We start from the raw sequence: 26689 nt of genomic DNA, 5'->3' as shown, positions 1-26689 counted from the left end.
TATCATAAAAGAAATATGATTGACCACATAGAATGTGAAGATATTCAGCAATTCTCTTTTTTTAGGACACGGATTTATCAAGAAACATTCCTGGCAAAGTGAAAGTGTCTGCACCCAACCTTCTGAATGTAAAAAGGAAATAGCTGGAATGAAATCCTAAAATATTTGCGAAGAGCCAATTTTATAGCCTTTTGGAAGTCCAGAGATGAAAACACCACGTAACAAGACTTCCGTATTTAAAAATGAACTAAACATTGCCTTGCTATATTCGCCAAAAGAACTTATTGTTTTTTTTCCAGTTTTATAGAGAGGAAACACTATGATGGGATTTCCTAAAATATTTGTGGACAGTTAAATGCTAATTGTATACATTTATAGTTACTCTACATTTTCTTGGAATTTGGGAGGTTAATATTAATTATTCATTTCATGTTGTAAGGAAACGGAACAGTGAAGTGGCTCCATTGCTTAGACTGCTGACTTGGGAGTCTACTGTATAGACCATCTAATGTATCTGTTACTCCCAGGACAATCACAGGGGTTTTTTTTCTGGTGGTGGTGGGGGTTGAGCATGGTTAAACATTTAGAATTAGGTCTTGAAAACCCTAACTACTGAAGGAATAAATTTCCTTCCACCTTTACTGACACTTGTCAAAAAATATATTAGACCAGATTTAAAATACAGATAATTCCCATAACTCAACTTAAATAACACCTAGAAGAAATTGGTGTTGATCACTTCCATGCACTTATACACCTTCACTTTTCATCTTACTTTCTTCTTTCCACCTCTAGTAATTATCACTAGCATGTTACTTAATATCTTAACCTGTAATATCAGAAGTGCACTTGTAGGTTTATCACTAACGACTCCTGACCCAGCTTTTTTCTTCTGTCTCCTAACAGAATGGAGAATAAAGTCATACGTTATTTCCATTCTTTTATGAGCCACAAAACTGTTACTTTTTAAATTAGACAACAGCTGCCGATAGTCAATACGACCACTTGCCCCAGCCCCTATACCAAAGCATTAAGGTCAAAGTACTAAGTAGCTGTTGGTCCTTCCAAAATTTCTTTTATTAGCTTAGTGCTGAGAATATTTTTCCATTTGAGATTAATGTAAAAAAAAAAACACAACTTTATAATTATGTAGCCTAGTGTCGTAAATACAACATAATAGACTACTCTTGCCATTTAAAAAAAATCTAAAATATTAATGTTTTTTAAAAGAACTTCACCATTTTTATAGTGGTGAGAATAATTAGTATAATGTTTCTACAGATATATATCCTAAAGTTACCAAAAAAGGACTTATAATACCATTCCTCGGGGTAAAAAGCCCAAGTATCATTTTTCTTTTGCTTTATCACAAGACAGTCACTGGTGTTAAATACATTTATTGTAAACTTTAGACACAAAAATAGGTTCTCTAGCCATTCACATGCACATTAAAACCAAAAAGCTGTAAACTACAACAATGCATATAATTATACAAACGATGCCACTCTCTGGTGTTTACAGAATTGCTGTCCATGCAAGTGATGAGAGGCATTCTCTATGAAGCCTTAAGATCCACAAGTGTTGTTACTACCAAACCTCTGGTTAACACTGTGAAGTAAGTGTTTTGGAAGGCAGTTCCAAGAGTTGGCTAACATTTCTTTAAAGCAAATGACGGCTTCTAAACTTAGCCTGAAAGTGGACAAGGAAAGAGAGAAATAATTTCACTTGACTGTTTAGAAGTACATTCACTTGACAAACTACCAAAAAAACCCCACCCACTTTCTTTAAAGATTTCCATAGGAATTAGTTAGTTGTATCAATGAAGGTTGGTTATTGCCCTTAAATTATCCACAAACCTGGTTTTTCAAGAGCACTAATTTAAAGTGTTAAGAAACAATTTAAAATAATCCCTAAGGACCAAGTGAAAAGTCACTTACCTTACAAGAGATTTTGGTTGAACTGAAAATATAAGTATTTCATTACTGTGTGCCTGAAAAATAGACATGAAGAACACATTAAAAAGCAAGTACTTCACAGATAAGTTTCAGCAACATTAGAAAGTCTCCTTTACCATAGGGTAGTATACTTACAGCTCTGTGATGGACAAGAAGGTTATTGGCACACCCGCCAAAAACAATTACTTCTCCTTCATCACTGGCACAAGCTGTATGCCATAATCTATATTGAAAACAAAAGTCCTAGTTTGAAGTCACCCAAAACACCAAATTGGTAGTTTACACCGCAGAATAGAGCTGATGAAATAAAAGCTAAAGATCTTAGTTCAGACCAAAACATCATGGTGAGAAGCAATTATCTTAAGGAAAAGTAGCAAAAGCTAGAATTTTATCTGGATGTTATTTTTTCTCTCTCTGGTCCAGTCCTAATGTATGCAACAAGGGGTTTGAACTGAATGATCTGTTCTCTAGGTCTTTGTTAGCAATAAAAACCTTCCAGGAGATGAACAGTATATGCCCTCCCTTCTTTCTCTTTTCATAGGTAGGGCCAGTTGGCCTTAGATAAAACATCTGAAGGATGCTGAAACTGGCTGAATACACTGAAGGTCTCTGAAGGCCTGGAAATTCTATGGAAAGACTATTTATGTCAAATGAAGTCTCAGTGGCATGGCTATACTTAGGTTAGAGGCTTGGGAAAAAATGCAAGCTGACATATCTGAATGTGTTTTGAACACCAACTCTGACCATTTCATTTCCTTTAGCAGTCTTCATAACAATTCTTTTTGCGAGTAATAAGAAAAATAACTGTCAGTGTTTAATAGGCTCTTTTTTTGGATGATATGACTTCTTAATCTTTGTTATACAGCACTATTGCACATCTAATTGAAAGTTTCTGATTTTTTTCCCTCCATTTACATTCTTTAAGGTTTTGAAATTCTCTCCTTTCCAGTTCTTTTTTTTTTAAATGACAAACCTAGATGCAGTGCAACTCAGTTGAATAAAGAGCTTATAAACTGTATCAATTTTATGATGAAGGAAGACACAAAAATCAAAATCCAGCCCTATTTTTCATAAACAGATGATGGAAGAGAAAGCATTTGATACTAGGATAACATTTGTTTTCTTTCAAAAGGTATGATGTTAAACCTTAGTGAATGCTAGGATTTTTGAAAGAATGATGGATTTAATGCAGCCAAAATTTCCTAAATCAGTACCAGTCTTGTACATCTCTATGGAGCTCATTAATTCAATATAAAAAATTATCGTTTAAATACTTCATACCTTGGTTTTTCAGTATAGGGATGATTAAACTGTATCCATTCATTTTTACTGATGCAGTAAGTCCAGGCATCACCTAATTGAAGCAAATAAAAAAGAGCTATGAAGCATGTTATTCTGTCAATGTGACATTGATATTTAAAGGGTACAGCTTTAGCAAGAAAGGTAATCAGATTGTGAATAGAGACAGAAAGTGTATTCCCTTCTTTTTTTTCTCTGCAATTAACCAAGTAAATCTTGCATATTACAGCCCTTCAGCAGGGCTTTGACTTGCTCCAGGTCATTTCTTTACTGGACAGAATGGATGTATGTCGTAATATAAAAACAATTATAGGTATGTTATAGGATCAAAATTAATAGCAAACTTCCAACCAGCCCTACAGCCCTCTGATACATCTGAAATAGACTGATTTTTTTCAGCTATTTATATATATGAATGATATATAATGGTTTCTCATAGTTTTAAAGGACTTACTTAGTGGCTGTTTATCAGTGGTAAATCCTCCAAAGAGAAAGAGATGATCTGAAGAAACTGGTGTGAGTGAGTGCCAAGACCGGCCAACTGGACATATGCCTTGCGGAATTCTGAAAATAAGAGCTAAGTTACAATAATCTCTGTCTAAAAGCAGCTACTGTATTTAATGCAGAGAAATACTGAAGTTTTTTAAAAAAATTATATGGAATTATTAAAAAAGACTTTACATTTAAAAAGGCTTCTTAGTATTAACAAATACATGTTTCAGAAGGAATTATTTCCTTTGAAAGTGGAGTCAACTTTAGACCTTTTCTTTTCAGCAAAGAGTGAGCACATGCTATCTGCCAAGCAACACAATTATGGCAACAGAGAATGGAAATAAAAGATAAAAGTCCTTCTTTAAGGATCTAGTCATCATATTTATTTAAATTCACAGTTAGAGAAAATTTAGGCAAGTACATTATATACTAATAGTAGAAAATAAGGGGAAAAACAAAATTTTTTGAAAAACTTTTCTAAATAATTATCTAAAGCGATACCTACAATTCATTCCACTCCCATGTATCCAGATTAAGATAGTGAAGGTCATTCATTCTAGCATCCTGAAAAGGATAATGAAGTAGTTATCATTTTGAATAATTCAAGAACAAGTCACTGAAACTATGTATATACCCACTCGATATCTGCCTCCAAACACAAAGCCTTTGTTTCCAACAGTTGCACAGGCGTGGGCCGCACGAGGTGAAGGTGCTTTACCCTGTTAAGGGCATAAGAGCAATTTAATAAGTAAGTGAACTTTCTATAAATCCCAGAAGGAGTCTTCCCTAGATGTGGGATAAGAATATGCGAGCCACTTGAGCTTTTAAGCTGAAGTGCAGACTTGTGGTCAGCAGCAGTGCTTAAGGCTGACTACCAAAACTGGGAATTTATATTTTTGAGATGTGTTACTGAATGAGCTAGTTAATATAATACAATGCTTGCTTTATTTTTATCTTTTAAAATAAAAGCTAGCACATTATATGACATCAGTGTCAGAGGAAAAAGAAACCCAGTATTTGAGTAACTTAAGTTTTAGTGCTAGGTCATTTTTACAGACAATCCCACTTAACATCTATGAGATAATAGCTGCTGAGTTAGTCTTTACATTCATTAAACTTTTCTGAGTTCTAGACTCCTTGGAGAATAATGAAAGCTATGGATCTTCTCTTTCCATCATTTACACCCCGCCCCCAACCCCTTCTCTAAGTCGCCTTGCTCCCATAATTCATTACTCTTCATTAACTCACAGTAGTGAGAGGCTGGCTCCAGATAAATGTTTCAGTGTCTAAAATATGTACATGATCATTCCATCCTCTTGGATGACTTGAATTCTATAAAAAGTAAATAAGAAGAATCTGAGTTATTTTACAAATAATGTTTGGAAAATTAGATAGCCTTTGATTTATTAACAAGGCAAAATGGACAAAACTACTAGCAAACAAAATGTATTATTTCAACATACTAAATAGGACATGTGCAAATATGAAACTTCACTTACCCAAAAAGATGTTTCATCAAATTCAAAAGTTCCCAATACTTTATCTTCAGGTAAATATCCATACCCTCCAAAAAATATTAACCTGTTTGATAAAAAACCAAGACACTAAAAATTCAGACAACCACAAGTTAGGATACAAGAGATTTTTCTTATTTTGTCCTGTGCTATAAGTTGAAAAGGCACACTTGAGTATATGAAAATACTTCTTCACATAATAATGGCTCATATGCTAACAATTACATCTTAGGTACTATGTTCAGTGCTTTGATGTGTGAATTCATTTAATCCTCATATGGGCCCTAGAAGGTATGTTCTGTGTTGACAATGGTTATTGGCTGAGGAGACTTGAATGGCAAACCACTTTCCAAATAAAAGCCCAAACCTATAGTGCTGCTAACTCACTTGTTTTTATAGACCCAGACACCAAGTTTGTCCTTTGACGATGGAGGAATTCCTTGGCAATCAATTCTTTCCCACTGTAATACTCTGTCTGTAGACCTTGAATCCAGCATGTAGAACTGTCAGAAGCAATGATTTCAGTTAGATTTGGTTATGTGAAAGAAATTCAACGTTGGCATTTAATTTTACTGTGATTTATGATGATAAGAATGTCATCTAGGGGCCGGCCCCGTGGCTAAGTGGTTAGGTCTGCTCGCTGCTCTTCAGGGGCCCAGGGTTTCGCAGGTTGGAATCCTGGGCGTGGACATGGCACCACGCTCATCGGGCCATGCCGGGGTGGCATCCCACATGCCACAACTAGAAGGACTCACAACTAAAAATACACAGCTGTGTACTGGGGGGCTTTGGGGAGAAAAAGAAAAAATAAAATCTTTAAAAAAAAAAAAAGAATGTCATCTAATTCAGTGCTACTAAGAGTGTGACTGCACACTGGCTGCCAGTCTGCAAACTAGTGCCAGCCTCAGTCTAGAGAAGGAACTGGTGCCAGAATGTAAGTTACTCAAGTCACCAAGCACCCTGTTTAGTTCAGCTTACTGTTTTTCCATAGCCACACTGTGTTGATGGAGGAACAGAGGTGTGTTGATTCACATTCTGTGCCTTAGAGAGGCACCTAGAGTCGTAATGATCTAATTTATAGTTATCGGGATGGTATTACCAAAAAACTCAGACTTAGCAATTTCACCTTCAAACTCAATTTAACAAACGTCTTAAGTGCCTACTTAACTCTAGGAGCTAAGGATAAATCTTAAAAGATTAAGTGTTGGTCTAACTTCAAAAGAGTGCACATCCGGTACCTGAATAAATCTGACCAGCATATGTATTTTCTTACTTCTCTTAAGACTCCTAAGCTTCCTTTCAGTCAAACTTAAAATACTCAAGCCTAGCCATGTGACGTACTAACTACTTCCTAAGGCCACAGCTCCTCTTTCTCCCAAACTTCCTCATGTTGTGTCAAAGCTATCTTTCTCCCCCTGGGCCCTGAAAAATATGTGGCTCAACCACAGCCTACAGCAGTGCCTCAAAAAACCTTAAACCCTAATGTATAAAAACAAAAGTGGAGCTACACTTGTTAACATGGAGGAGGAAAGGGTGGTCTGGAGCCTGCCCAACACATTCTGCTCCCCAACAGATGTCCCAGGGCATCTCACAGAAATGCCTCAAGTTCCTAGGGGCGCAGTTTGAAGCCATCTCAGCCATATGCTCCATTTACACCAAACCACCTGGCATTTCCATGAACAAGATGTATTTGCTTATACCTCTGCATCTTGATACCTGTATCCTTGCTACCTCTTCCAGTTGTATGATTCAGTTCAAGCATCACCTCTTGGGTGAAGACTTTCCTTTTTCTGTTCATCTATCCTATCAAACAGAATGTCAAGGATTCTTTTTCAGATTCAGCAATATCTACTGAGCTATTACTATGAGCCAGGCTCTGTGTATCTCCATATGTTACTGAATCCATTAGTAATTATATGTGTTCCTTCTAGAATGTGAACTAGAGGCGGGGACTGTGTCCTTCATCTCTGTCTCCAATGTCTAACCAAATGCTCAGCATATAAGGTGCTTACTAAGTTGCCCAATAACTGAATTTATAAGAGCCTACCTCTATCATATGCACCTTTCTGACTGACTGCCTCTGTCTCTTACTGGCCTGAGAGAACAACTAATATCTTTTTCCTATCTGGAAAAAATACAGACAAAGTCTGAACAATGGTACTTATGGCGCCATATTACAGGAATATTAGTATATAATATTTAGTCGGTGTTAATTTATCCTTATGGCTTTCTGAGTGGTGGTCTGTTAATTTCTACCATCACCCCCATTTAGTTTACTAATACTCATCTAACACTGCAGGGTTCAAAGAGAACAAGTAGCTGCAAAGAGCACAAAGAAAAACAACCTAGGAAGTTTACTGCACACAGGTTACCAACCAAAACTGATTTTACAAAAGGCCTAGGTAAATAAAGACTGGTAGACAAAATTTACTAAAACGCACATTCATACCATAATCAAGTACATATATCTTTTAACTGAGACAGGAGTCAGTATGGGCTAACCTTAGAAATCTGAAGTTGTCTAAAAAAGAATAAAACTGCCTGACCCATAACCCTTACAAGCACAGACCTTATTCGTGTTGCCTCTTGAGTGGTGTCCTCCAAACAAGTACAGCACCCTGTCCACACACACAGCACAGCTTCCTGACATGGAAGGAGGAACGTCACCTTCAGTGTTGATTTTTTTCCTGAGGGAAAAAACTGAATGTAAATAAGTTTCCCAAAAGGGAAGATATGCAAAAATCTATTCATTTTTTTTCTATCCCCACAATAAAGGGAAAAAAAAATGAGTGGACTAAGTAGATAATTTCTAGGGCTCTTCTAATTCCAACACTGAATCCACCAGCTCTTCCCTCTTCGCCCTTTCCACATGCTCTGCTGGCTGGTCTGACGCGGGGGCAGGAGGAGAGACGCCAGAAGCCTGAGTGTCACATTTTAGCATTCTAGGAGCATCCCATTTTGTTTCTCAAACTGAACTGTTCGCTTTTTATGTACGTGGCCATAAGTGGTTATTCTGTTTTTGTTTTTGAGTGGGTGAGGAACCCAAAAGGAAAACTCAGACATCCCAATCCTGACAGGTTAATTCAGTAGGTGTTTTTATTGTCACCGTTTAGCCATTTAGACACTTAGCAGTGCTTGCTACAGCAGGCACTCCTCTCAGTGCTCGGCATTTTTAACTCACTGTGAATCTAAAAATGAATCTGAATCAAAAAACCTAAGAAATCTAAGATTCAGAATATCATAGGACATCAAGCTCTCCTCACAATATCACTTTATGTGTGCTAAGCTTTCAGTTTGGTAGGCTTATTTAAAAGAATCCTTTCTGGGACTGAATTTTTTAAAAATATGTAGAATCCCCTATGAAAGGAAAACAATTATAAATTTCCAATTCTCTAGAAAAAGATTAGCAAACAGCTCAGATTAACACTGATTTGCTATGTACAGAAATAATCCTGACTTATTTTAACTCTTAAAGCAAGTAGGACTACTCTCCTAGTTCTGAGCTCTCTGCTATGCAAAATATGTAAAGCACAAAGTTCTCACAGAGCCAGCCATGCAGAGGACTCTCATGAATCTGCAAACATGGCTCACCCTGCATTCACTCTGCCCAGGGCACAGGAGACTGGCAAAAGATCCTTGCAGAATATCCCCAGTTTACAGGGAAGGCAAATTTAAGTTAGTTTTGTTTTTTTAAAAAAAATACATTATTTCAAAGAGATTTGCATAGAAATTTTAATGTGAGAACTCACTAAAATAGAATATCACTTTTATTTTTAGCAGATACAATCTAGAAATTCTTTTCCTCATTCAAGATACCATGTAACAAAAGACATACATCTTGAAAAATATATATATGGAGCTTTTATTATTTCCATTCCAGGATCTGAAGCCTGTGCTTCTTTATTTTAATATTACTGTGATCCTTTATGGAGCCCTGAATAGAAATGTCTTCAAAGGCCATAAAAGCATCTAGCAATTACTGCACTACCTCTAAAGAGATACCAAGCATCTAAGCTTAGCAGCTAAGCTAAACTAGCAGAACTTTGTTTTCAGAGCACAGAGATAGCTTAGCATCTTTAATTAAACTATTTTTAGTCATTAGAATGGTTTTTACAGAGTTTCTTTTTGTTTGCAACCTTATTCGAATTTTTTAGTCCCCCTCATAATATCCAGAGTTACCATCTTCCAGTCTCCATGTTGTAGATCCATAGTTCTTCTCTAGGCAGATAAAAGTCATATAATCCTCTGACTTGATTACTCTAAGAACAAAAAAAAATTGCAAATATAAAAATAATTGGTGTTCTACAGAGGAACTATCGTGTATTTCTTCCTATCTTATTTGACATACTGAGTTAGGAAAAGTTAAATAGGTGTTACAGTTCCAGCGAATGCGCAGTCCTCCCCTCCCTGTGCCACATGCTCAAGGTCATGCTTAATACAGACAGCCTTGAATTCAAGTTTCTGACAGGGCAGCGCAGTGGTGCAGGAAGTTAAGAGGTCTCCGGGAAACTGCTAAGGCCACTTTATCCTGACGGGCCATGCACCAAGTTTCAGTTGCATGACCTCAGGAGAGATCACCTGTGCGTAGAAAGGGTAGAACTGCAAATATGCAAACATTAAGTCCTTATGCAACATTTTAAGTTCCTCGTTCTGCTCTACTTCCCTCAGGTAATAATTCTTAACAGACGGGGCTTACCATTTGCCTGAACTATTCATGGATTCTTAATCCTCACAACAACCCTAAAAAGTAGTTGATATTACAGGAAAACATGTTTTTTAGAGAGATAGGTAATTTGCCCAAGGTGACTTAGCGAGTAATGGTGGGACCATGATTCCAACCTCCTTTCCCTGAAATCGCAGCGTCAGCCGCTGCCCGACCTCTCCAGCCTTTGGACCTCCCTGGCCGCCTTCTGATCCACGTACAGTAAACAAGCTGTGTTCACCGAGAACGGTGTCAGTGTACTAAGCTCGAAGAGTACGACAGAAATCAAGCAGCCGGCCACGCAGACACCCCTCCTTCCACTCCACGGCTTAGGGAGGGAAAGCTGGAAGCAGGGCGGCGGGCTGACCTGGAGATCAGCCTGCCCGGGCAGGAACCTGACCGCTGCGAGGAACCCATCTCCAAGGGCTGCCTGTGCCCACCCTCAGGCTCCCAGCCCAAAGGTGCAGGACGCCTGCTGTGGAGCCACCTACCCACTTCACTGACCGTGCCTCTGCCCTCGGAAACTCACCGTCACAAATCTCCCACCCCCAAGGCCGGCCCATTGCCTCAATGCTGCTGATTCTGACAGACAGAACTACGAATAAAGCAGTTTAAACTGAAGTGTGAATGACCAACAGGCTTACTTTTCTCCAATTTACCTTTCAATAAGGGTCACCACATACCTGCCCACCTTCCTCCCACCAAGTACCCCCCTCCAAACTCCCATTCATTGGAGGCTGGGGAAACCACTGCAGATTAACTAGGATTGGCAAAAAACCTGTCGTTAAACCAAATGAAGTACCCAGGACGGCGATAGCGGCCTCCCCCATCTGTCTTTGGAGAGTAATCTCAAAAGCGGTCAACTGTACCCTAAGCGAAATCCGTCCCCAGAGTCCCCGAGCAAGTCCTGAAGGCACAGGTGCAGAGGCTGGCCTTCGAGACCATGGGGGGGGGGGGGGTCATTTCGGAGACTAAATATTTTCGGTAGGAATGGATCGGAGCCACCCAGCAAATGAAATCACTCTCGAAGGTGGGGTGTCACTGGGAAGCTCTAAACGCAGCGGGGCCGGAGCAGGAGTGAGCGAGGTTCAAGCGGGAGACCCTTGGCGGGTTCCCGCAGGTGGCCCGAAGCGCCAACTAATCCGGGTCGGCGATCGGGCCAAGGGAGGCACTTGGTGGTGACAACTGTTGCCGCTGCTGCGCGGCTGGCGGGGGAGCTTTCCCATTCGCCTCCCGAACGGGGTTTCTTGTGCAACACGTCAGCCGTCTCTCCGCCGCCGCCGGGGACGCAGCCCCGCAGCCCGAACCACAGCGAGCGAGAACCGAGCGCAGAGGGCTGACTCCCGCGCCGGCCCGTCCCGGGGCCTCGGGGACGCGGCTTCCGACGCCGCCAGCGCCCGCAAGAACGGGGGCCGTCAGCCCCAGGGGCACAGTGCTGGGGACATCGCGTCGCCACCCCTCGCACCGCCTCCGCGCTTTTCAATAAAACCCGCAGCCCCCGCCGCCCAACCTGCCCTCTCCGAGTAACGCTCGATTGCGGGGGTGGGGGGCGTGCATCGGGGGAGCAGCAGGAGGACGGGGGTGCATGGGGGGAGAACGGGAGCTGCGTGCGGGAGAGGGTGCTTGGGGCGAGCAGGGGGTGCGTGGGGAGCGCGGGCTCCGCGGGCAGCGGCTGCGTGACGACAGCCCGGGGGCCGCCAGCAGCCGCCCCCGCCCCCCGGCCGGCGCCCGCTGACCTTGTAGCCGCCCCACACGAACATGTGGCGCCCGTCGCCCACGGCTACGTGGCCGCTGCGCTCGGCGGGGCAGGCGAGCTCCAGGCCCTCGAAGCCCTCGTAGGCCGGGCCCGGCAGGTCGTCCGCCCGCGCGTCCTCGTTGCCGTCGGCCATCTCGAGGCCCCACTCCGGCCGTCGCGAGGAGACAAAGGAGGAGAGGCTGAGGGCCCGGGCGGCCTGCGGGCGGGCGGGCGGGGACGGTCCTGGGCGGGCGCGAGCTCCTGCCGCCGCCCCGCCTCCCGAGCGCCGCGGCCTCGGCCTTGTTTACGCCGGCCGCCCGCCAGTTCCGCCGCCGCCGCCCCCGCCCCGGAAGCGGCCGCCCCGCCCCGCGCGACTCCGCCGGCCGGCCCGCTGCGCGGAGGCCCAGGCCGGGCTGGCGGGATGCGGGCGGCCTCTTCGCGCCGCGGCGCTCAGGGAGAGGCTGCGCGCGGCCAGGTTCTCGCGGGGACGGTCCTCCGGGAGCGCTCCGTGCGGCGGGGGCTTCCCGGAGCGCTCGGCCGGAAAGGGAAGGGGGAGGACTCCGGGCTCGGGACTCCCGCGCCGAGCCGCTGCCGGCTGCCTGGGGACACGCCCGGCCGCTGACGTTCGCGGGGCTCCGGCCGCGGTGACGCGCGGGGTCCGGCGGAGGGGGGCGGGGCTCTGGCTGACGGGGTCCTGGCTGAGGGGGCCGCGCTAGGCTCCGGCTGAGGGGGCGGGGTCTGGCTGAGGGGGGCGGGGACGCGCGCGGATCCTGGCTGATGGGGGGCGGGGGGACCCGGGCTGAGGGGGCGGGGCGGCACGCCAGGCCCGGCTGAGAGGGGGCGGGGTCTGGCTGAGGGGGGCGGGGCGGGGCGCGTGTCCCAGTTGAGGAGGGCGGGGCTCCGGCTGCGGGGCCGTGCGTGCTCCCGGCTCAGGGGGGCGGGGGCGCGAGGGGCTTTGGCTGAGGGGGTTGGGGGTCCCGGCTGAGGGGGTTGGGGGTCCCGGCTGAACGAGGCGGGGTCCCGGTTGAGGGGGTTGGGGGTCCCGGCTGAACGAGGCGGGGTCCCGGCGGAGGGGGTTGGGGGTCCCGGCGGAGGGGGTTGGGGCGCGCGGGGGTCCGGGTGAGGCGCCCGGCCTGTGCCGGCAGAGCGATTCCCGCTCTCCGCTCGCTGAGCTCTTGGGCTTCAGCAGGGATCTTAATTAGAGCTGCATCGTCCACCCGCTTTACAAAATTGTGCTCCAAAAGCGTCACCGCCCAGCCCTCAGGGAGGACGGCGAATCCTGTTCCGTCCCCTCTTCCCGTTACAGGTCAGCACACTCAGGTCAAGAGGACGGTAAGGCTTACGGTGAGCTACACCGGAGGCCCCCCTCCGTAAGCAGGGCTGACGGAAGATCGCCCTGGATGTGCTGCTGAGAGGAGCTGCCTTGTTCTCCTCTCTTCCCCGTCCTCTTGCTGGGACCACTATGTAGAAGGAATACTTTGGACAACAAGGCTTTCCTCACTAAAACGTTCAAGGCCGGAAACTCCTTCCTTAGCTGCTGCCTGCATGTTTACAACTTACCAAAACTCGTGGCAAAAAAAAGCAGTGCTTAGAGGGAAATTTATAGCATTGAATGCATATGTTAGAAAAGAAGAAAGATCTATAATCAGTCATCTAGGTTTCCAGTTTAGGAAACTAGAAAAAGAAGAGCAAATTAAATCCAAAGTAAGCAGAAGAAAAGAAATAAAAATTAGAGAAGTATCAATGAAATTGAAAACAGGAAATCAGTACAGAAAAATCAACAAAACCAAAAGCTGGTTCTTTGAAAAGATCAATAAAATCAATAAGCTTCTATCCATACTAAGAAAAAAAAAGGGAAGACACAAATTACTAATATCAGAAATGAAATAAGGAATATCACTACAGATCCCATGGACATTAAAAGGACAATCATGTTATGAACAACTCTATGCCCACATATTTGATAACCTAAATGCAATGGACCAATTCCTTGAAGGACGCAATCTGCCAAAACTCACATAAGACAGACAATCTGAATAGGTGTATATCTGCTGAAGAAATTGAATCAATAATAACCTTCCAAAACAGAAAGCAACAGGCCCAGACGGGTTCACTGGTAAATTCTGAAAAACATTTAAGGAAGAAATTATACCAATTTTCTACAATCTCTTTTAGAAAATAGAAGCAGAGAATACTTCCTGACTCATTCTGAGGCCAGCATTACCCTAATACCCAAACCAAAGACATCACAAGAAGAGAAAATGACAAATATCTCTCATGAACATAGATGCCAAAATCCTCAAAAAAATATTAGCAAGTCAAATCAAAAAAATTTTAGAAACCATATACATCATAACCAAGTGGAGTTTATCCCAGGTACGCAAGGCTGAGTCAACATTCAAAAATCAACTAATGTGGGGCCGGCCCCATGGCCGAGTGGTTAAGTTTGTGCGCTCCACTTCTGTGGCCCAGGGTTTCACTGGTTCGGATCCTGGGCAAGGACATGGCACCACTTGTGAGGCCATGCTGAGGCAGCATCCCACATGCCACAACTAGAGGGACCCACAACTAAAATATATAGCTATGTACTGGGAGGATTTGGGGAGAAAAACAAAAAGAAGATTGGCAACAGTTGTTAGCTCAGGTGCCAATCTTAAAAAAAAAATTAACTAATGTAACCCATATCAACAAGCTAAGGAAGAAAAGTCACATGATCATAACAGTAGATGCAGAAAAAGCATTTATCAACATCCAACACCTATTCATGATAAAAACTCTCAGCAAACTAGGAATTGAGAGGAACTTCCTCAACTTGATTAAAAAAATCTACAAAAAAGCTAAAGTTAACATTATGCTTAATGGTGAGAAACTCAAAGCTTTCCCACTAAGATCAGGAAGAATGCAAGGATGTCCTCTGTCACCACTATTTTTCAACAGCCTACTGGAAGTCCTGGCTAATGCAGTAAGGCAAAAAAAGGAAATAAAATGTTGGGAAGGAAGAAATAAAACTTTGTTCAAAGATGACACGATCATCTAAGTAGAAAATCCTAAAAAATTACTGTGGTACATCCAGACATTGGAATATTATGCAGTGCTGATAAGAAATGAGCTATCCAAGCCATGAAAAGGCATGGAGGAAACTTAAATGCATATTACTAATGAAATAAGCCAATCTGAAAAGGCTAAATAGTCTAAGATTCCAACTATATGACGTGGAAAGGCAAAATTATGGAGATGGTAAAGAGACCAGTGCTTGCCAGGGATTAGGGGGGAGGAAGGAATGAATGGGATGAGTACAGAGGATTTTTAGGGCAGTAAAGTGATTTTTATATGATACTACAATGGTAGATACATGTTGTTATACATTTGTGTAAACCATAGAATATACACCACCAGAATGAACCCTAATGTAAACTATGGACTTCAAGTGTCTTAGCTCAGGCTGCTATAACAAAATACCACAGACTGGGTGACTTAAATAACAGATATTTATTTCCCATAGTTATGGAGGCCAGGAAGTCCAAGGTCAAGGTGTTGGCAGATTCAGTACTTGGGTGAGGGCCCTCTTCCTGCCTTGCAGACAGTGGGCTGCCTTCTCATTGCATCCTCACATGGCAGGGAGAGGGAGAGCACTCTGGTCTCTTCCTCTTCTTATAAGGACACTAATCCCATCATGGGGTCCCCACCCTCATGACCTCATCTAAACCTAATTATCTCCCAAATACCCCACCTCTAAATAGCACCACATTGAGGACTAGGGTTTTATTTATTTATTTTGAGGAAGATTAGCCCTGAGCTAACATCTGCCACCAATCCTCCTCTTTTTGCTGAGGAAGACTGGCCCTGAGCTAACATCCATGCCCATCTTCCTCTACTTTATATGTGGGACGCCTGCCACAGCGTGGCTTGACCAGCAGTGCGTAGGCCCACACCCAGTATCCAAACCAGGGAATCCTGGGCGCAGAAGCAGAATGTGTGAACTTAACTGCTGTGCCACTGGGCTGGCCCCAGGACTAGGGTTTTAATATATGAATTTTAGGGGAACATATTCAGTCCGTAACAGAGTGATAAAAAAAATGTTCTTGCTGTACCCACACGCTGTACTATATGGTAACTTAATCAAACTGGAAATTCCAATAGAATCACATGAATACAATGGAAAAACAGGCACCAAGTAAAGCTGGGCAGGGGGCATTATTTGTTTCTTAAAATTCCTTTTTTTCCTTCGAAATGTTTAGAATCAGAATTTTAATTTGTCAGACAGCAGCAAAGTTATTCTACCTTAGTTTATTTTTTATTATTTCTCTTTCACACATAGAAATAATGTATTGGTGAAAACACTTTGTGCCTGGACTGACAGTATAAAGTTCAAAGAATATTTTTAAGCTTCTACAAAAAAGCTAATACTTTTTTAAAAAAGGTCTTTGTGAAAGATACCATTTGGAAAAAATGTACACTAATTTTGACATGCTATTTACTATATCATACTAAAAATGATAATACCTCAAAAGAATCCTTGACAACTAGAAGAATATCCTGAGAGACGTAATGAAGATGGCCAGAAATTCTCTTTCCTTGAGAAAACCTATTTTGTGAACTACCTGAAAAAAACCATCAACCATTCTCGAGTCACCTTTCAGATAGAGAGCCCGGAGGGGAGCGTTCAGAGATAAAGTTAGGAGCTGCCGTTGTCTTGGGCTCCTCTGCACTGCGGAGGTCGGCGGCACAAAAGTGGAGAGTAAATCATCAGCTGGTGGGAAGTGAGGAATGAAGACTGCCTGGCATGAAACTTCAAAACCGGCTTTGCCAGTCCCTGACTTGCTGCATCTCCTAATAGCAGGAAAGCCCTGGTTTACTTGGAAGCTGACGTGAAGAGCAGCATCCCTGCCGCTCCTAACTGCAGCTCCCTCAGGACAGGGTGGCACTCTGTGAAGCAGCGCAGGGTATGAGGTCAAGTAAGAACAGCATCAGTTCTGTGCCCCACAGATAATACAAAGATGCTCATTCTCTTGAAGCCTGAATGACAGTGTGTATTTTGAGGGGGTAATCCAACTTCTAATGTTCTAAGTAAACCATTTAAAACAGCAGTGCTTTCCTAAGAGGTTAGAGGAGGCATTCACATGATCCAGAAGCCATTTTAAAAAGTGTTCATTCCACTCAGTGTCACCTATCACTATCCAATAGGTTTTGGTATTTTTCCCTTAAATATAAAATGCTGATACTGAAGTTCATAATAATAAAATAATTGCTTCTAAGACGTATACTACCTGTGAGATTCATTTTCTAAATCTGTTATTCAGCCTAAAAATAGTAAGAAAAAATGAAAACTTACACTGAAATATTGTTTGCATAAACAATTCTAATGACTGGTTCACACTAACAAAACTAGGAAAATAGTAAATCTATGTAGTTTGTTAATAAATAAAATTCAAACACAAAATATATCAATACATAAATAGAAGCTTTACACATCCAAAATATAGTACATATACATAAAATATATCCCTAAAATTTAATGACATACTACAAACTACCATAATTTTCATTATAAATTACACATATATTTCAATATAGAAATATATTTTCTTTAACATTTTAAATTTCAGAGAGAACTTGCATGGTGGTATGGTGGAGAGTGATTTTATATACTGAACTTTTTAGTAATTCATTTTATTAGTCATCCAATGGAAGGGTATGAATGACTGATAATGTGAACAATTTCTTAATTATGAGAAAAGTACTTTTAAAGAAATATGAAGATAAATGTAGTGTTTCATTTCTATATAGACAGTTAATACCAAAAATAAATGGGAAGATCTTCAATATCCTGGGTCTTGAGCACCAACTCTGTAGAACAGTGTGGGTCAAACTGAGGGGAGTCTACACAGGCAAATTACTAGGTTACCATCCCATTTCATTACTCATGGAAATTACTTTAGAAGGACACTTCAAAGGCAAAATGTATTTTAATATGTCCCAAAAGGTAATAAACATACTGCTTCTCAATATTTCAAAGTATTTCAAAGCCTGTATGAAATAAACCTCCACTTTAGACATTTTAAAATATGGTCTTTACATATATATATTTATATAATTGGACAAACTAATAATTTAGGGGTAACAAAAAGACAATCGAAGACATTCATTCCCCTACTCAAATGAAGGTGAGCAACAGTTAGGACAATGCGTAAAAACACTTTACCAGGTGAGGCCAGAAAGGCAGGGCTTCAATGTTTAATGCCATCCCAGGGTTTGCCATTGTTAGCGTTTTGGCTGCATTAGCTATTTAAGGAGAAGTTACTTAAATAACTGAGTTATTTAATGAGAAGCTTTAGATAATTTTAAAGTGACTTGAGAAAGTCTTTCCTTTCTGTAAGCTGATATCAGGTGTTTTTATCCATCTATCTATCAATATGTTGGGGGATTTCTGAAGTCCTTGGGTAATTTCTTATCCTCCTCAAATTTGTGTAATATTTCCAGTAAAGAGTACAAAGTGAGTGAAAATCTCTTACAATTGTACTTACTTTCAGAAAGTATATTTTTTTCTGTAGCTTATAAGGAAATTAGTTTACAAAGATAAATATAAATTAATCTTCCATTAACATCTTCTTCCCATATATCCTACACCATATAATCACTTTAACGTAGCATTTTTGTTTCAAATTTTATCTTCTAAACAAGGCAGACAATTTCGGGGGTAAATATACAGTCTGAGTAAAATGGTTAAACATATTGAATATATGCAGTATATAACAACTTAATTGCTACTGATCCATTAATACTTATTTTCGCTTTCTTCTTTTTGGGCTCTTTGTTCTTCTCGGTGATTAGCTGCAGTCCAAAACGTTATTTTTTTGAGCACTTGTTGCAGAAGTTTAGGAGGTAATAAAGATATCTGACGTTCTAAAATTATGGCATTTTTACCAATGCAGTCAAGGCATGACCTGTAAACAAAACATAACAAAATTACTAGTTTTTGAACCTGAAGTTACAAAGTAAAATATTTATAGGTAATTATTCTTAAAAATAAGAATCATTATGAAACTTTTACATAATTATGTACTTCCTTTGTACTGTCTGGAACATGATAGGGTATGTGTTCTTTCCAGAGCACCACAGTAATTGTCTATTTTGATAGCACAGGGACTTATCTGACAAAAATCCAATGAAAATAGAAATTACAACTTACCATGAGTAAGGTTAAGTAAAAAAGGATTCAGACTTAATTTCAAAGCAGATTAGTCTGTAGCAGACCCTTTCCACACATCCTCCCAGCCCAGTAACCATTTACTCTTCTCGGAGAGCTGTCTTTTTCTTCCCTCACCCCAGATAAAGCATCTGACATACCTTTTTATTCCACGTGACCCAGTCTTCCCATAACCCCCCTAGAAATGACTGCACAGGGTTGCACCCTCGACTTAAGCCAACCCTGAGAGAGCAGGTCTGAAGAGAGGGAGCATTTCTTTTTTTTTTTTTAAGATTGGCACCTGGGCTAACAACCGTTGCCAATCTTCCTTTTTTTTTTTTTCCTGCTTTATCTCCTCAACCGCCCCCCACCTCCCCGCCGTACACAGTTGTATATCTTAGTTGCAGGTCCTTCTAGTTGTGGGCTGTGGGATGCCGCCTCAACGTGGCCTGACGAACAGTGCCATGTCCGCGCCCAGGATCCAAACCCTGGGCCGCCACAGCGGAGCACGCAAACTTAACCACTCGGCCACGGAGCCGGCCCTGGGAGCATTTCTTAAACAAAAAGAGCCAACAAGAGACCACCTAAGTTTCTCCCCTTCTGGGGGCCATGGTGTTCATTTTTCCCCTTTGTCCTTCCATTTTTATCTTAAGCTACTTTGAAGAGGGTTTTGCACTTTAAAACCAAAAGAAACTTGATTAAGAACTACCAAAAAAGCATCCCTTTCAACTGATAAACTTTAATTCAGAAAGGTAAGTAAATCCTTTTTAAAAGTTTTAAAAGTAGATTCATTCCATTCTGCTGTGGTTAACCTCGGTTCTCATTTTTTTTAACGAAGATTAGCCCTGAGCTAACATCGGCTGCCAATCCTCCTCTTTTTGCTGAGGAAGACTGGCCCTGAGCTAACATCCAGGCCCATCTTCCTCTACTTTATATGTGGGACGCCTGCCACAGCATGGCTTGACCAGTGGTGCCATGTCCGCACCCAGGATCCGGGCCAGCAAACCCCAGGCCGCTAAAGCAGAATGTGCGAACTTAACTGCTGTGCCACCAGGCTGGCCCCTTGGTTGTCATTTTTAAAAGGATTTACACTCTAGAGATTTACGTCTTCTTCTGTACTTTCACGAAACTTTCCTCTTTACTCTGAAAACCCTAAATAAGAAGTAAGAGTGAAAATGTTCCACATAGATATAAAAAAAGTATAAGCAAATGAAATGAATCTTATATCCGCTGTAAATTAACTCTGCTGCCATGGAGACACAAGAGTTCCTGGGCCCCTTCCCCAATGGGGAAAGGGGAGAGGCAGATGAGGAAATGGACTCTGTCATTACCATTCATTCACTAACATGACAAATATTTATTAGTGTGCACACCATACTAGGTACTGTCTTAGGAGGGGGAAACCCAATATTGAGAAAAATTCTATTTCAGCCTTCAAGGAGATTACAATTTAGTGAAGAAGATAAACAGTTAACAATAAAGCTGGGGCTGGCCCTGTGGTGCAGTGGTTAAGTGTGCACGTTCCACTTCGGTGGCCCGAGGTTCACTGGCCTGGATCCCAGGTCGGGACATGGCACTGCTTGGCACACCATGCTGTGGCAGGTGTCCCACATATAACATAGAAGAAGATGGGCATGGATGTTAGCTCAGGGCCAGTCTTCCTCAGCAAAAAAGAGGAGGATTGGCAGCAGATGTTAGCTCAGGGCTAATCTTCTCAAAAAATAAAAATAAATAAAAATAACGATAAAGCTTTATAAATGTTGTGACTTGGATAAAATGAAATTCCCATGACAGGCACAGGATTCTATGGGAATAAGATAGGAAGAATAACCAAGACAACCTTAGCAAGCCAGGGGAAACCTTCCAGACGGGAGGTCCAAGCTGAGACCCTGAGAGTCTCAAATTAAATAAACTAAGGTATTCCGGACAGAGGAGCCATACCCGCAGAGCCCCGGAGATGAGAAATAAGGTTCATTACAGAAACTGCAATTGAGTGGTTCAAATATAGCTGGAGGGCAGAGTGTGAAAGTTGGGCATGTCTAGAAAGGAGGCAGAGAGGGAAGTGTCGGCTCCGGACACCAGAGTAAGGAATCTGCAGTTTGTCTAAGGGCAGTGGAAGCCACTGAAGAGTCATCACAAGACAAAATGTGCATATCCTCTGATCCATCAATATCCCTTCTAGGAATTTCTCCTGAGGAGATCATGCAAGTTTCCAAAGGGATAGACAAGAATGTTGCACACATAATTTTTACCATAGTCAAAAACTGTAGATGTCCTCAATATATATCAATGACTAGCAAATAAATTGTACTTCTGTGAAACAGAACACTATATAGTCATTACAAACATAAATATAGATCTATTACACTGGATGATTATATGCTTACATGAAAGATATCCATAATATGAGCTTTAAAAGCAGATTATAAAACAGCATGCGTAATTTGACCCTTTATATATACACATGGACATGTATACTGCTCTCACTGAGACCAATGACTTCTTAGCACGATTAAATCCACTATGTTTTTCCTTTTAAAGTCTAGAAGGATACACACCAAACTCTTAACAATGATCATTGTGGGTGACGGTTCATAGGTGATGTTTTTTTACCATATACTTTTCATATTGTATGAACTTTCTTGGTAAGTACACCTTAATTTTTATCAGATAAATAATAGAGCTATTTCTTTAAAATACACACATCCAAAGTTATGATGGGCATGATTCCACAAGTATGTTAGATCATATCTGTTTTTTTGAGATGAAGGACCACATCCTATTCATCTTTGTTTTTTCCCAGTATCTCAACACAGTAAGTGCTGAATGCCTCTGACTACAAATTTAAGACAGAGTGATCATGCTGGCTGCATGGTGGACCACTGGCTGTGGTGAGCCTGCTTCGTGCAGTAAATACTACTAAATTCCTGCTATACTCAAGTTTTGATGTATCAAAGTATGCTCAGCATCAAAAGGGCATGTACCCATTCTCAGCAGCCCTAGGTACCAAGGGTGACACCAAGAAGCCTGACTGATGGTCACTCTTAGTCCCGAGCTCAAACACAAGCCAATCCAGTCTGTCCTTCTGCTTTCTCTCATTTCTACACTGGTTCATCTTCCCCAACACTGTTTATCTTCCCTTCCAAACCTCTCCTTTGTGCTTTTTTGGAACACCAGCTGTGAATACAAACCCCTCTGCTTCCTTTGACTTTCTGTCTTTGCTTTAATTAAAATCTAATAAAACTGCCTTTTGCACAGCCTTCTTGAGAAAAGAGTAAGAATTGGCCCTCATCTCTGTTTTCACGGTCAAGGAGCCAGTGTTGCTATTCCCCTCGCCCTCACTGCTGCTTCCAGCCTGCTGTCATGTCACCTTCAGTGGGTGCCGTCTAGTAACCTCCTGCTCTTTCTCCCCAGCCTCTGAGGATGCTGGCCCTGGCTCACCACAGGCTCCTCTCTTGACTGATCTTAGTATCTGTGTGCAAAACCCTTTTCCTCTTTATGACCTCACTTAGGACAGTTCTGCTTCTGAAATCCGAAATTTCCATACCCTCCTCATGGACCATAATAAGACCCCTCCAATTTTAACTTTCTTTCCTATCTAGCCTAGTCCATATGCATTTCATTCTCTTGCCAGTGACTTTAATCCCCTTCTCCACGGTCCCTCTGTTCTACCATCCTAGCTAAACTGCAACCATGGGTAACTTCAGCCAACCACCTCCCTTCTGCACCTGCAGCCTGCCTGCTTAGTGCTGCAAGAGAAAACCATGCTTCTGCAGCCTGATTCTACTGTCTCAGCTGAGCCCTCCTGAGCGCCTAGCACTTCCACGTCATATGTCCCTCCTCAGCATCTTCTCACAGTCACCTCAGCAGCTATCTCAAATCTTCACCGCTCTTCCTAAGTTCGTTTCCTCACCTCTCTGCTTTCTTATCAGATTCAGTACCCTGCCCCCAACCAACAAATTCCTGTCTTCATAGCCATCCTTCCTTCTTTCCCTACTATTTAAAAGAAAAGTATTCTTCCTCCTGTCAAAGGCTAATTCAATTAAAGTTTGCTAAAATCTACTTCCTCAAGACCCTGCTCCACCAATTCTTCCTTCATTTCTTGTGTTTCCAACAACTTACTCCCCATTGGCTTCTTCCCCTCAGCACATAAACAAATATGCTCACTCCTTCCTGGGCTTGGTAATTGTCCCCAGAAGTCATCCTGGCTTCCACCATCACCTTAATCAACAACTTCCTATACTGCCAAACTCCACGGCATTTCCCACCCAGATATTCGATGAGCTCTTTACAGTAACAGTCTCTCCATCTTCTGTTCCCTCCTCCCTCAGTTTCTTGTTCCCATTCTCTGCTGGTTCACCTTTAACTTCTCTGGTCACTCTCTTGTGCCTCCTCTTCCTCTACCTCAAATGCTACAAGTTCTTAATGCTCAATTGTTGGCTTCATCCTTACTCTGGAAACTCTTCCTGGGCAGAGCTAATCCACACCCTTTCATAGCCCAGTGATTCTTAAATCTTTATGTCTAGCCCGCATCTCTCTCTATACATTGAACTATTTAATGGATAACTCCACTAGAAGTCCCATAAGCACTTCAAGTTCAGTATGTCCAAAACCAAATTGATCATTTCTACCCATCCCGCCTTCAAACCCACTGCCTTCTCCATATTCCCTCTATCACTAATTCTTCCCTCTTCTTTCCCTTGGCACCCATTCAACTACCAAGCCCATTCTACCTCCTGAATATCTCTATCTCCCTCCCTTCTCCAGCTCCTCTGCCACTGTCTAGATCAGACTCTCACTTTGTGCCTGACCACAGGAAGAGTCACTACCAACTTTCCTAACCCAGTCACATCTCCCTCCAATCTTTCATCCACACTGTTGCCAGAGGAATTTTCTAACTTGTGATATGATCATCTTATTCCTCTGCTCCAAATTTTCCCATGCTTCCTGATCTCCTACAAGATAATGTAAACTCTGCATAAGAGACTGAGGTGCTAGATGACGTATGGTTTCTGATTTCTTGTCCCAACCTCATTTCTTACAACTCCCTACCTCATACTTGCATCCCAGGAATACTTAAGAATTCACAGTTCCCAGAACAAACCATGCTCTTATATATATATCTGGCACTAACACCTTTGCCCTCCTTGTTCATAGGAAACCCTTGTCTCAAATTCTTCTGCCTCTGCAAGGACATCCCTAATCTTCGCCGTCTTAACCATGTGGACAGAGTGCCTTCTTCTGTAGTATTCTCATGAACTTTGTGTGTATTCCTCTTAAAGCAATTTTTCTATTATAGTTGTTTGATCTATATTATTGGCAATTTAAGGGAAAGGTCATGACTTTTCATTTCATAGCACACAGTGCCTTCCCATGGGAGGCACTTGAATATTGTATTTATTGATCCCTGCATATAAGGAACTTGCAATCTAGTTACGTTCGCAGCAAAAGTCAAGTAACAACACAATCCCAAACTTTGCCTGCACACTGGAACTCCCTTGGGACATTTCAAAAATTCCAAAAATCCAGATCACACCCAGACCAATTAAATCACAATCTGCGGGGGTGGAACACAGGCATCAACATATTTTGAAGCCCCCCATGAGACTCTAATGTGCAGAGAAGTTTGGGAACTGCTGCACTAAGTGAAGGAGCAGCTAAGAAAGACTTCAGGAAGGTCTGGTTTGAGCTGGTACGGTGGTGTTCAAGTGGTTCAAGCTGCAGAAGGTCTGGAAGTTAGTGTCCACCTTGACACACAGCATGTCATCTTCTCTCTCTCTCTTCCCCTCACATGCCTTCACCCGTGTCGTTCGTGCTGCATAAAATACCCACGCTTGTTCACTAGGCAACTTCTACTTCAGTCAAATCCTTCCTCCTGACTCCCGCAGGCAGAAATAAGGGCTTCTACAATCTTCCCACTAAACTTCGTATACTCTCCTTTTAAAGTAAGAGTGAGTATATGAGCTCAAACACTGTAAGCCACACCACCAATTTAATAACAGCTTTGAGGTTTTTAAAAGAAAGAAATTCTACTAAATTAAATGCATATACATGTGTGTCTATTATTAAACACATTCTTGATTTCCAAAAAGTAAAATATCAAAAAAGTCAGGCTATGTTAAATATTCTCATATGAAGTAAATGCAATTTTGCAAACAAAACAAAAATGTGACTGTACTGTGTATTTTAATTTTTAAAACTCACATTGGTATGTGGGTCACCATTATAAATTTGATTATACTCTTAGGAAGATGTAAACATTTCTTAAGTTCAAGTCATAAACTACCCGAAAAATATTATAATCCTTCCCAAAAAGGAGGGAAAAGAAAATTATCATATATTAATAACATATATATTTTAAAATAATGAATTTACTTACCTGAGTAATGAATAAGGCTGTGTTTGAAAGATCAATAAATCATTACAGTGACCCTGATCAACATAAAAAAGGAGTTATCAAGATTTTTGATAAAAATAACAATATATTAATAATTGAATATTTTTATTTTATAAATCTAAATGAAATTATGTAAAGCAGCAAATAAATCTCTCTCTCTGGCTATTGACACACACACACACACACACCCCCCCACTATCCACACAAACTTAGGACATGTGGCTACCCTTTTTTTAATACCCAAATTTTTACCAAACCATAGTCTATATAATTGCAAATTTTAAAACCAGAAACATGTTTTTCTCTTAGAACAGTGAGTTCAAAATGAGAATAGTACTGTTTTCAACCTTTTTTTATTTTTTAAGCAAAACTTTTTTCTTCCAAATGCCTCTTATTTTAAAATTTCCTCTTTAATGTCGCCCTTTTCCAGGTGGTGGATTTCCCGGGAATTTTAATTTGAAAATCACAGATCCAGAAGACTTTTTGAATAATGACTCTCTCATCTAAAAGTTAATGTGGAAGAGTCAACAGAAAATTTCTCTTATCCTTTCAAATAGGTCTTCAGAATTTCATAATTTATGATCATGATTTTAATCAGAATTCCTATTTTAATGATAAACTTCGTATCTTAAATAAAGATTTCTAGTGCCAAGAAAAAGAAGACAAACCACAATAAAGATTTCTAGTGCCAAGAAAAAGAAGACAAACCACAAAATTTGCTTTTCAATTAAATGCAAAGTTGTGGTTTTAATCTTTTACTGAAGCACTGACTTCTTAGCTAAGGAACATTCTAAAACTTTCATATACATAACATTTACATTGGAGGCCTTAGAACTTTAAAATAAACCAAATTTCCTGGAAAGAAGCCCCTTATTTCAGGATTCACCTCCACAGGAATGACTCTGGAGATAACTAGGCTGAAGAGACAGAGCAGGGGAGCCGGCGCCCCCCGGTTGGGCCCTGAGCCCTAAGCCCGACCCTGCCAGCTCAGAGGCCTGCTGTTCCCAAGTGTCCTGTGCAAACCAGAGTTGCCAGTCCTGAACTCCTGTCCCATCACATATGTCGTATGAGTGCCAGCATCCTGCTCTGAATATCCCAATGTGCTAGGAGTGAAAGAACAATCCACTCCAAATGCTACTCAGTTATTCCTTTGACTTTAGTCTAATCAGATTTTGAAACTGGAATGTTTTGATCTCAAATGTAAAACAGGGGTGAAGCAGCGGCAAAAGGTACATAAAACAAAAAGAAAATACACCTTAAACAGTTCAAAGTAGAGTCCTTTTGGGGGAGAAGCTAGTGTTGACGATGCTCTAGTTGTTAGGTTAGGTTAGCAAATTTCATGGTCCTTGTTATTATACTTAGTAGTCTACATAGGCATTAGATATACTCTTTTTATGGATCAAGTATTA

General features: G+C 41.6%; 3 protein-coding genes across 9 annotated transcripts in view; 1 reads left to right on the top strand and 2 right to left on the bottom strand.

Annotated features, from left to right (window-relative positions):
- Positions 1-2467, top strand: part of NEMF (nuclear export mediator factor) — a 54277-nt gene extending 51810 nt beyond the window's left edge. Inside the window, exon 33 of one of the 2 annotated variants that reach the window (XR_011428689.1) lies at positions 66-1137. Coding sequence is in view for 1 of the 2 variants with exons in the window: in XM_023624793.2 (XP_023480561.2) it covers positions 66-143 (78 nt within the window). In the remaining variant the exon portion in view is untranslated. Of the gene's footprint in view, positions 1-65 lie in introns of both variants that reach the window. The other variant, XM_023624793.2, reaches the window with a different exon arrangement.
- KLHDC2 (kelch domain containing 2) lies at positions 1382-12040 on the bottom strand. Its single transcript, XM_023624803.2, has 13 exons — positions 11699-12040; positions 9440-9519; positions 7830-7947; positions 5648-5763; positions 5246-5327; positions 4995-5078; positions 4385-4465; positions 4252-4310; positions 3709-3818; positions 3237-3309; positions 2091-2178; positions 1938-1990; positions 1382-1689 (listed from the first exon to the last, which is right to left on the bottom strand). The coding sequence occupies exons 1-13, from the start codon at positions 11849-11851 to the stop codon at positions 1566-1568; spliced, it is 1221 nt and encodes a 406-aa protein (XP_023480571.1). The 5' UTR covers positions 11852-12040; the 3' UTR covers positions 1382-1565.
- A 3928-nt stretch (positions 12041-15968) lies between these two features.
- KLHDC1 (kelch domain containing 1) overlaps positions 15969-26689 on the bottom strand; it is a 49163-nt gene continuing 38442 nt past the window's right edge. For all 6 annotated transcript variants that reach the window (XM_023624734.2, XM_070242421.1, XM_023624727.2 and 3 more), the window contains 2 exons: positions 25263-25315; positions 15969-18641 (listed from right to left, as the gene is read on the bottom strand). In XM_023624734.2, coding sequence (XP_023480502.1) covers positions 18473-18641; positions 25263-25315 — 222 coding nt within the window. In that variant the 3' untranslated portion in view covers positions 15969-18472. The remainder of the gene's footprint in view (positions 18642-25262; positions 25316-26689) is intronic.

This window comes from Equus caballus, chromosome 1, assembly GCF_041296265.1.
Source record: "Equus caballus isolate H_3958 breed thoroughbred chromosome 1, TB-T2T, whole genome shotgun sequence".
NCBI classification, from domain to species: domain Eukaryota; kingdom Metazoa; phylum Chordata; class Mammalia; order Perissodactyla; family Equidae; genus Equus; species Equus caballus.
Note: the sequence above shows the minus strand (reverse complement) of the source record. Positions and strands in the feature narration are given on the sequence as shown.

What these genes read in the sequence shown, in the direction of transcription:
- KLHDC2 (XM_023624803.2), bottom strand. Translation starts at nt 11,851, where the DNA reads ATGGCCGACGGCAACGAGGACGCGCGGGCGGACGACCTGCCGGGCCCG. An exon ending in TTGATGAAACATCTTTTTGG is followed by an intron (nt 5,079 to 5,245) that starts GTAAGTGAAGTT and finishes TACTTTTTATAG; the next exon opens with AATTCAAGTCATCCAAGAGG. An exon ending in GGAGCCAGCCTCTCACTACT is followed by an intron (nt 4,466 to 4,994) that starts GTGAGTTAATGA and finishes TGCCCTTAACAG; the next exon opens with GGTAAAGCACCTTCACCTCG.